This window comes from Pogona vitticeps, chromosome 2 (genome assembly GCF_051106095.1).
Source record: "Pogona vitticeps strain Pit_001003342236 chromosome 2, PviZW2.1, whole genome shotgun sequence".
NCBI classification, from domain to species: domain Eukaryota; kingdom Metazoa; phylum Chordata; class Lepidosauria; order Squamata; family Agamidae; genus Pogona; species Pogona vitticeps.
The window spans coordinates 192,766,852-192,777,682 of record NC_135784.1 but is presented as its reverse complement, the minus strand read 5'-3'; the positions used below and the strand labels follow the sequence as shown (position 1 = coordinate 192,777,682).

The 10,831-nt window shown below is 46.8% G+C and overlaps 1 protein-coding gene across 1 annotated transcript; it reads left to right on the top strand.

The window, feature by feature from the left end:
* The first annotated feature begins 478 nt into the window (after positions 1 to 478).
* On the top strand, positions 479 to 9,855 carry TPI1 (triosephosphate isomerase 1). The gene is made up of 7 exons (XM_020804191.3): positions 479 to 733; positions 6,584 to 6,707; positions 6,802 to 6,886; positions 7,015 to 7,147; positions 8,259 to 8,344; positions 8,529 to 8,616; positions 9,236 to 9,855. Exons 1-7 carry the CDS (start codon positions 622 to 624, stop codon positions 9,352 to 9,354), a joined length of 747 nt encoding a protein of 248 aa, XP_020659850.1. The 5' UTR covers positions 479 to 621; the 3' UTR covers positions 9,355 to 9,855.
* Positions 9,856 to 10,831: the final 976 nt, after the last annotated feature.

The window sequence follows — 10,831 nt, the reverse complement described above, 5'->3', positions numbered from 1 at the left end:
AAGCAAGTAGAGAACCAAACAGGCTGGGGGAAGTCTGACCTAAAATTAATTTCCCGCTCGCGAGTACAGGAGCTTCTTCTAAAATTTTTCAACTTAAGTAGGCGCATGGATGGAGTGTGAGGCTGTGACTAGGGAGAAGTTGGGTTCAAATCCCGACCTCGGCCATGGAAACTGAACAGTGGTAGTCATGGCATACCAGAACGCCTCGCATCCCCTCGAAAACCTTCAGGTTCCTGGGGGTCGAAATTACAAAGAGGATGCATAGATACAAATCCAAGCACACGATTAAAAACGTACAACAGGTACTGTAATCATCTTGCTGTCACCACCGGGGATGGAGGGGGCGACCACGTGGGCTCCCGGCGCGCGTGCGCGCCTCCTCCCTCGTGGGTCGGGAAGGCCTTTCCGAGCTTTCGGAACTCGGGAGAGATGAAAGGGAGAGGCGGTGCCTGTGTGACGTCACGGGGGGTCAGGTGGGCGTGGCTGCCTCGCGTGCCTATAAAGTGGCGCCAGCACTCGCCTCGCTGCCGCTGCGCTCCGTCGACCTTCAAAGTTCTCCTTCGGCTCCGTCTCCGCCAGCGGCCCGGCAACGACCGTCCCTCTCCTCCTCCTCCTCTCATCATGGCACCCAGGAAGTTCTTCGTGGGCGGGAACTGGAAAATGAATGGCGACAAGAAAAGCCTGGGCGAGCTGATCCAAAAGCTCAACGGGGCCAAGATCCCTGCCGAGACCGGTAAGGCGGACCCTCCGGAGAGGAAGCCTGGGCTTGGGGGTGGGGTGGGGAGCCCCGTTCACTTGGGGCAGAAGCTCTACTCGAGAGTAGGGGTGGTCTACTCGAGAGTAGGAGTGGGGGTGGGGAAATGTTGATGCAGACCCCAGCCTGCAGCTCCTTTTGCATCCTCCTCCTAGATCTTCTCTCTTTGCAAGGGATCCCTGACCTTCTGCCGCTTTCTTTTCCAAAGTTGCCCCTTTATGGGATTTGGGATTAGAAAATCGGCCAGTAAAGGAGGGAAGGGATCGCGCGGAGGGAATCGCTCCTCTTTTTGGGGGCGGGGGAATTTGGGAAAGGGTCGCGACCCCCGGGCAGAGGAGGAGAGAGCAGGTCCGGGGAGGTGCCCGCTTCGGCCGCTCTCCACCCTGGGCTCCCTCCCTCTTCCTGCCGCTGCGTGCCCGCCTGCACGTATACTCCACCCAACCCATCAGCGGGCAGGACCGGCCGCCTCTTCTTTTCTTTTTTTTCCCTCCCTGTTGCAAAACCTCGGCGGGAGAGACCCGGAAAAAAAAACCCACCCGAGATCAATCGACTGACTGCATCCCGTTTCTCAGCTACGGTTGTCGTCGAAGGCCCTCGTTCTCTCCACAGGAGGCTTATAGAAGAAAAAAAGCAGTTAAAATGTTTTTGTATGTTAGATACGAACGCCTTTTAAATAAAATCTAGAGCCAGTAAAATACACTTTTGCACAGGTATCAATAGTAAATGCGATTGAAGTGGATAAAGCCTAGGGAAACGGATACATTTTAATAGCGTCTCACAAGCTCCTCCGGCTGTCCTCATCCTGAGTCAATAAGCAAAGCCTCTGAAACTGTGGTTAAAAATGAGCAATCTTACAACCCTAGCACCTTCCCTTGCTTCTGCACCTCTCTAAGCAGCCCTTCCCAACCCAGAAGTAACTGAACACCAGTACCTGGAAAACCCAGAATGCTAAAACCCAGAGTGCTAAAAATTTCTAGATGTTTGGGGCCTGTTTAAGCACAGCTGGAAGTCCTGTATCATGTTGAATGGGTTGGAAAGAGGTGTTGGGTTAAATAGCTTTGGTTATTAAAGGGCATCTTGGAAGTTGGAAGACAGAACCTTTTAGAGGTGCAACAATTGCCTTTTTTGGTATAGAAATCATTGCCCTCATCCCAAGATTATTCCAGAACACATAAACCACTCTGTCTTGGGTATTGATATTGGCCAGTACCTTGTTGCTGTTTGCATAAGGCTTGCGTAACTTGCTATATCTCATGACAGCTGATTGACAAAGGTACTGGGGGTGCTTCATGGTTGTGCAGTAAGATGCTTGACCAGTCATATAGCTGAGGTGCACTGTGGCACCTTATTAGTTAGTTCCAATTAGCCATGGCAAATTACAGAAATAGGATTCTGGTTGCTGCACTGGCAAATTCTGGGTCAAAGCTAGGAGTATAACATAATAATTGTAGAATAATGGAGTTGCAAAGAGGCTGTCGGGCCATTGAGTCCAACCCCCAGTATACCACAAAATTCAGTATTGCCACAAAATAAGAGAAGAGCTGGTGCAACCTTTTTTTAAAAGATAGAAAGTGGTATATGCATGTCAATCATTCTGTGGTTTTGCAGTTACAAGTTTGAGGATCAGGGAAGAGTGAATTTATATTTTAACTGTAAGATCTTAAGGAGCAGGCCTAGAATATCTCAGGAGAGGTTTCCCTCCCTTTTTTCATATATACACTTTGGAAGGCAATTGGGTACACTAGTCACTACATAACTTCCATGTTTAGGGGCAGTCTACCTACCGGTTACTGGAATCTATTGAAATTGTAGGTATGTCAGTGTGCCCTCCTTATGAGCTTCCCTAAGATGTTGCTGCTGACAGTGGATCAGATGCTGAAATAAATGATCAGAACAGATCTTATAAAGATTTTGTTAGCAAGACAAAGGGAGTAGATGCAATGGACACCTAGTCTCCTCTTGTTCCCAGACTGCCTTTTGTGTGTGCGCCCACAAGTGGCATGATGCGTAGATCGCGGGCAATGAAGAGATAGCCTGCTTCTCTTGGTTCTGCCTGGCCTGATTTTTGCCAGCGGAAGATCCTCCTCTAGCATTGATCTAGCAGTGCCAGTCGGAGAGAGCTGTGGTTCATTTGGCAGATCCTCTGCTGCCCCATGGCATCCAAAGGGCAAGATGGAAGGCAGGCAGGCTGCTCTTTGAGGAGTGGTTATCCTGAAGAAATGTCAAAGGGCCTGGAGGAGTGGACATCCTAAATATAGGTGGCCATTCAGCTATGTAAAAATGCTCTAATTGGAGTTGGAAACTTTATCCCTCCAGTCTATTAAAGGTCAGGAGACAGCCCTGCAAGGGAAGTGCAGGGAAAGGCAAGGATTGAGTCTGTGGCCCGAGATACTCCCCTCTCCAGGATTATTTGGCTTGCTTGAAGAAGAGTGAGGAGGAGGCTTGAGCAGCTCTGGAGATCCTGTCCTCTAACTGCAAAGGTCACCTTTAGAGGTACTGCAAATACATAGTGTTTGCTCCCTCCTCCATAATTTGCCTTTGCTAGCCACATGGTCTCTATCGTTCTATCAAAAGGAGATGTGGATGGCTAGATAAAAAAAACCCTCCCACACAGAAAGGGATCTTCCCTAAAATGGAAGAAAAGCATTTATTTAAGATTTAAAAGACTGTTCTGGCCATTCATGTGAGCCTATTGTTTCAATTTTCAAGTTACTGATTTCTGCCAGGGCCCACTCATCCCTCTCTCACTTAGCTTCCCTACAGTTGGTTGGTTGGTTTTTATCCCTTTCTAACATGTATATGAATCTGTGAAGCTGCAAGTCCTTTATTTCACCGAACCCAGTGCTATTTGTTCTGTTGGCAGTGGCTTCCTAGTTATTCAGATAGAAACAGCCCCTTTCCCAGCAGTGCTGGGATTCTTTTAACTTCTGTGTGTTCTACAACTGCAGGTTGCCACACAGGGACCTCACCTCCCAGTCACAAAGATCAGAACAGGGGCAGCCAGAGCAAAACGGAGAATTCAGAGGTTTGCTGTGCTTTACTACAAACGCTTCTAGTACAGCATCCAGATAGTAAAGAAACTAGGATGCGTTATAGTTATCGTTTAGTTACAGCCAGCAGAATAAGTAGATGTTTCAGCTCATTCAGTGGACCTGTCGTGAAACCTGTGAAAGAAAGAATATGGGTGTGAGTATGTGTGAGAGGAGATAAATGGATTTATATGAAAATCAGTTGGTTCAAGGAGGAGGATAGGACAATTCTGCTCATTTTTTGCTCAGGCCCCACTGCCTTTTTGTAGGGACCCCTACCCATGAGGAGCAGGTAGCCTTTAAGAAGATTGACCACAAAAGAAGGTGGCCTTTGGACTTAAAAAGTGTCCCACATCTTATAGTTTAAAGTATTCTCTAACTACTGCCCATTCTCCCCCCACACACACACATTTTCCTCTGTGCTGAGGAGAATAGTTGCCAGCTTCGATTTTTTCAAAAAAAATCTGCTCATCTAGCAGCACAACAGTGGTTGGAGCTCTTCAAATGTTCTCCTAAAATAGATGTGGATTTTAGCCTAAAACCCTTGTATATTGAAAAAAATAATAAAACCTCTTGGTCTGTAACATTGATAGTGCCCAGATCTACCTAGATAACAAAGTACTCCTGATAACTGTTTTTTTATTGAGTTTTTAACCAATTTTCTTAAACCTCACATACAAAGCAGCTTATTTGTCTAGATACTTCATTTCTAGCCTCATGAAAGCCTTCACCTTTGATCCTGATTCTTCACCCCTCCTCCGTTTTAATTCCGAATGCTTTCTTGCCTGCCTTTTCCCTTTCACAAACTACAGTTCCATCTCAGGTTCAGCCCCTCACCATCCATAGACAGAAATCTCTATGGTTTAATACCATTGATTATCACTGCAACATTGCAAATATATGCAGACCCTAATATGTATCTGTGTGCTAAAGATCCTTTTTTTCTTCTCCTTTAGGCTCCTTTGGAGAAGCCAGGAGGACCCTTAGAATGCCATAGGCTGAAATTATTTATTCATTAGACCTCTAGCCCGCCCATCTAGGTGAAAAGTCTACTTTGGGCAGCATCTGAACTGTGGTTTTAGAATAGATGTACACACACCCTGTGCTTGCGGGGCACCTCAGACAGCAGGAGGAGAGGCCATGCCTTGGCCCAAAGCAAATAGGAGGCGGGGCCCATCTCCACCGCGGAGGCCAGTGCAAACCTTGCGGCGAGGTCAGCGGCTCCGTAAAGCCGTCAGGGCAAAGTGCAGTCCCTGAAATACTGTTTGATGGCAAACTCCCGTTGCATTCCTTTCAATTTGCTGTCTGGCAGGGGCTGATGGGAGTTGTAATCCAGAAACTTATGGCGGGGGGGTTTTACTTCCCCACAACTGAACTGTCCGGCGGGGAGGGGGTAACACCACCCAAAAGAGACTCGTAGAAGGGGATGGTTGTGAAAGGACAGTTGCAGCCTCTCAGTGAGAAGGAAGAGTCAGAGCAGGGGGTGGTGCAGGAGAATGCAGTCCCTGGTATGGCGGGAGGGCACCCATATCTGGGCCTTCTCCCAGGGAGGCTGGGTTTGTGGTGTCTGCTGTATATATTTTTTTTGATGATCTTGAGGGGCCTGGCTCAGTCTGAGACATCTCTCAGTTTAGGGTGGCTTCACGTCATTGAAGCCGCATGGGTGCTTTTCCTGGAGTGAGGGTGCTGCCAGATTAAAAAGGGGGCACTTCAGTTGGCTGCATGTTATGTCTTGTCAAATCATTCATAAACATTTTCCTCAGGATACTAGTACAAATATTCCACCTCTAATCACTCTTCCCTTACTTGTGTGTCACTCTTTACTTGAATTTTGTACTTTCTCCACCTGCAGTCAGTTTAATCCTCTAGTAGAAGTGATCTGTCTTTCGTTTGACTAGCTGGGTGAAAACACAGAGAGCAAGAGGCATTACAGTGGTGCCTCGCTTAACGACGTTAATTCATTCCAGCGAAATCGCTGTAGAGCGAAAATGTCGTAAAGTGAAATTTAAAAGCCCATTGAAATGCATTGAAAACCGTTCAGTGCTTTCCAATGGGCTGAAAAGTCACCGTTCAGCAAAGATCCTCCATACGGGTGGCCATTTTTGGGTGCCTGTAAAGCAAAAAATGGTTCTTAAACACAGCGGGGAGCCATTTTGTACACCCGGTGGCCATTTTGAAACCCAACGATCAGCTATTTTTGATAGTCTTAAAGCGAAAATCAGTTCCCGAAGCAGCGAAGCGATCATTGCAAAGCGGAATTTCCCCATTCAAACCATCGTTTTGCGATCGCAAAAACATCGTCGTCAAGTGGATTCGTCATTAAATGGGGTAATCGTAAAGCAGGGCACAACTGTATTGTTAGGTACCCAGAGTAGACTTGTGTCTAGATGAGCGGGTTATAAATTCAATAAATAAATAAAGTCAAGGGGGGGTGACAAGGAAGGGATGAGAGGAGGTGGCCACCTTCTGCCTGCAAATGATTATTCGCCAAAGAAATTGGTTTCTCAGAAGAAAAAGAGTTTCCCACCCTTGTTTTAACTGAACAATTGATAGGGCCCCCCCAATCTACATATTAAGGAGAGTGAAGCATTAGAGCACAATGGCATGTAGATTTTCACAATCCACAAAGGGGCCGAGCCTGCTTTTCCAGCGCGAACCTCATGGTTGAGCAAGAGACTTCCAAGCTATGCTTAAATGATGTTTTGGGAGCTGTGGGCTGGAAGCATCTAGAGCCGAAAACACATTTGGGGAGGACCTGCTTCATCTTTGGTGTACTTCTTTTTTCCCCTTGTGCTCCCAGAGGTCGTTTGTGGTGCTCCCTCCATATATCTCGACTTTGCCCGCCAGAAGCTTGATGCCAAGATTGGTGTGGCTGCCCAGAATTGTTACAAGGTGGCTAAAGGAGCCTTCACAGGAGAAATCAGGTGAGTCTGCTGGGACTTCGGGGCCAGGGGTCTGCAATAACTGGGTCGGCTGGTAGCCTGATCCTTTGCCTTTCCTCTCCCCACTTTTCTTCAGCCCAGCCATGATAAAGGATATTGGTGTTAATTGGGTGATCCTGGGACACTCTGAGAGAAGGCATGTCTTCGGCGAGTCAGATGAGGTAGGCGATCCTCGCCATTTGTCGCTCAAAAAAGTTCCCCTTATCCAAGTTGCACAATGCAAGAGTTTGTCAGCAGCCGGCACATGCGCTGAGGCTGTATATATTTTATGGGTCTCTTTCTTTCCCAGCTCATTGGACAGAAGGTGGCCCATGCCTTGGCTGAAGGTCTTGGTGTCATTGCATGCATTGGGGAGAAACTGGATGAGCGAGAGGCTGGCATCACAGAGAAGGTGGTGTTCGAACAGACCAAGGCTATTGCTGGTAAGGGAGCATTGGGGAACTACCTGCCGAATGTTGCAATTTGCTTAGTTAGTTTCAGAATTATGAGAGGAGAGGAGGTTTCCCTTTCCTGGTTCTCTCTCTTGACACTTTTTAAGACTGTATTAAACAAGTCAGCAGAGTTAAGCCCTGTCAAAAGAAAACTTTAACATTCCAGTAGAATTTCTATACAGTGGTTCCTCGCATAGCGACGATAATCGGTGTAGCAAAAATCGCTGCAAAGCGATTTCGTCGCTATACGATATTAAAAAGCCCATAGGAATGCATTGAAACCCCTTCAATGCATTCCTATGGACTTCAGACTCGCCTTTAAGCGAAAATCCTCCATACGGCGGCCATTTTCGCTGCCCGGTAAGCGAGGAATCCGTCCCAGAAAATAGCAGGCGGCCATTTTGGAACCGCCAATGAGCTGTTAAAAAATCATCGCTTTGTGATAATCGGTAAGCAAAGCAATTTTTCCCATTTAAGACATCGCAATGCGATCGCAAAAAGTTAATCGCAATGCGATTTCGTCGTTAAACGGGGCGCCCGTTAAGCGAGGCACCACTGTATTTGTAGAGTTTAAGCAGGAGAGACATTCTGCTTTGTAGAACTCATTTGTTGCAGTTTAAAATGACTGTACAAATTATTCAGTAAAAACCAGGGGATGTCATGTGAGCTCCATAAAACTTTGGGTAAACCATTCTTTGAAGTGAGCCAGATTCTGTCCCTCATTCCTTTGATTTTTGGGTATGCCAGCAAGAAGTATCAAGAAATAAGAGGGGGTAATGATGTGGTTGATAGGTGGAATTATATTTTTAAAGAATTTGAGGGATAATCCTCAGATGATTTGACTTCTAAAACCTGTTTTAACAAAAGCTAAGATACAGAGTCCAATAGATTCACATTTATTATGAAACTGCGACAGTATTCACACACATAAGTTTATTGTGTGGCACACAGGCCGTTGCAAAGTACATCAAATAAAAACAATATAATACAGTATAATTCAATACACTGTAGTATGAGGGGGGGATGCTGCAGTATTCGCCTTCCCAGCAGGTGACATTGGGTCTGGACTTCTAAATAATGCTCGCTTACTTCTTATTCCTAGATAATGTGAAAGACTGGAGCAAAGTGGTGCTTGCCTATGAACCAGTTTGGGCCATTGGAACGGGCAAAACTGCAACTCCCCAGCAGGTATGGATTTCACAAGGCGCAAACACATTCTGAAATATCAGTTATCTTTTGTGAGGGATGTCTGTACTGAGGGGTGGAAAAGTATTTCCAAGACCCACTTCCAGAGACATGCTCTATTTGTTATTCTGACCTGCACCATTTACTCCTACACGTTGTGGTAACACAGTTTTTAACACGGTTGCAGGCCCAGGAAGTTCATGAGAAATTGAGGGGCTGGCTGAAGAGCCACGTGTCTGATGCTGTTTCACAATCAACTCTAATCATCTATGGAGGTAAATGGAGGCCACCTTTCCCGATGCAGAAACCAATTTGTCAGGAAGTTGCCTATTTGCAGTCTAGCCAGCATTCGGTTCCTGTTTGCTGCAGAGAATTTGGACTGGGAACGAAGTTCCTCTTCATTCTTTGCAGTCAGCTAGGTTTGGTAGGAGCCTGCTTGAGGGACCTCCGCACAACACCCGAAAGGTTGTGCGTTGAAGAAAGTGAGAGGAAAACTGTTTCAAAAGTTTTTTTTTTAATGGCAAAGTGGTAGCAGATTTGCTATGAGCAAAACAGAAAAGGTACCTACAGTATGTGAGTCATCCATAGAAACCAAGCTTTGGGTTGCATAATAGCACATTCGGGGTGGGGGGTCGAGGAGTGATAACTCAGCCTGGGAGCAAGACCCACTAAAGCCCAGTGCTTCTTCACTTCCAAATAGACTGTCTGGAGCCGAACAGTGAAATCCATCCTTTCAGAAGGGACTTCACTTAAAAAAAGACGCCAGAATGCTATTAAAAAATCAGCCTTTGCAACGTCATATAGCAGAAAACCTTGCCGTTTCTCATCTTTGTCTTATGTGTTTTTCATTGACGTTTTGTTTTGTTTTGAATGATGACCCTGTTTCCTTTGCAGGTTCAGTCACTGCTGCCAATTGCAAAGAGCTGGCTACCCAACATGATGTGGATGGCTTCCTTGTCGGTGGCGCCTCTCTCAAGCCTGAATTTATAGACATCATCAATGCAAAACACTGAAACTGCAGAGTTGGAAGCCGAGGTGGGGTTGGGGGAGGGGGACAGCTGGACCCATCGTAGGTGGGGATAGATACTGTAAAAATATGCACTCACCCTCTGCATTCAAATGAAATGGCCTCTTCCCTCACATCCATGTTTCCCACACTTGCCGTTAATTGTTCAATTCTGCTGCTCAATACAATGGTTGCCAATTACGTTTTATCAGTTAGCCAAGAGCATTGGAAAGACAGGGCTTTGTTCACTTGCCTTCCTCTTGTGGGTAGGGTTTCCTGCGTTGCTCTTGTCCCCCCCCCCAACTAGGTTACGCAGAGGTCAGTTTTCTGACCCGTGTCTGTAGGACTGCTTCCCAGGGCTACCTCCCTGGCTGAGGAAGGGGCCTTGCCTCTTGTTTTGGCCACATAAGTGTGGATGCGCCGTGGCTTGTATTGTTTGTAAGATGTCTTGTCTGTTCCATGTCCCCTAAGCCCACAATGAACAGAAATAAACAAAAGGGAAAAGAGAGTGTGTGAGAATGGTTGTTGCAATGTGGGAGAAAAACTACAGCACCATCATCATGTATTCTGAAGGTCCCGGGGGGGGGGGGGGCAAGTACAAGACTTGGATGTTTGCTGCCCTGCCACCTATCTTAATGTACAACCCCCACCCTGGTCAAAGCTGCTAGAATTGGACACGTTCACTACTTTTCCATTACAAAAAGTCCTCCTGCGGTTGATCTCCATCCCAGTGAGTCTCTCCTGTGGGAGTTCGAGGAGTGGGTGGAGATGCTGAGGCCAGATCAGCAACCTGCTTAAATGGGCTTCCCAGGAATCCCCACTTACAGTGAGGAACAAAAATCAAGGGAGCAAAGCTATCTGCGGTTTTCCCTGAGAGACTTTGCCATTCACATTAAACAATCCCCCTCAGAGACCCTGAGGCAGTAACTACCATCAAGCTCTCTCACATCCTCTGCCTTGGCCAGTCGCCACTTAGTTTATGTTTTCGTTTGCCAGACTCTGCCTCCTGAACCTTGTGGAGCCAGGCTGTTCTGCCTCTTATGGAGATGGGTGTGCGAGCAGTCTGTGGCACACTTCCTTCTTGTTGGAGGGAGGAGAACAAGCAAGCTGAGGCCTCTGGACCTCTTCTGGTGGCATCCTCTCTCCTCAGCCTTCGATTCAGGAATCATAGTTTTCCCATACAGGACAGAAATAGAGTGCTGTCCATCCACAATTCCTCCCTTTCCTGCTTTTAAAGCTATACCCCTGCACACGGACAGGCTACCCCTTCTCAAGCTAGAAAGGTATAACCTAAATTCTGTTGGGAAGGTCTCTCTTTTTCTTCAGGCCTCAAAAGCTGATGGCTTCTTTTAAACGCTTTGAACGGCCAAGTACAGTAATACCAGGGCTATTTTGGGGAGACGCTCAGCCTACATAGCAGCAAAATGTCAGAGGTAACTCAGCCTATCCGCTCGGCTGCAAAAGAGACCTGCCTGTGTAAGCAG

Coding starts and splice junctions, on each gene's coding strand:
- TPI1 (XM_020804191.3), top strand. CDS start 622: ATGGCACCCAGGAAGTTCTTCGTGGGCGGGAACTGGAAAATGAATGGC. Junction 7,148..8,258: donor ACAGACCAAGGCTATTGCTG/GTAAGGGAGCAT, acceptor TCTTATTCCTAG/ATAATGTGAAAGACTGGAGC. Junction 8,345..8,528: donor AAACTGCAACTCCCCAGCAG/GTATGGATTTCA, acceptor ACACGGTTGCAG/GCCCAGGAAGTTCATGAGAA.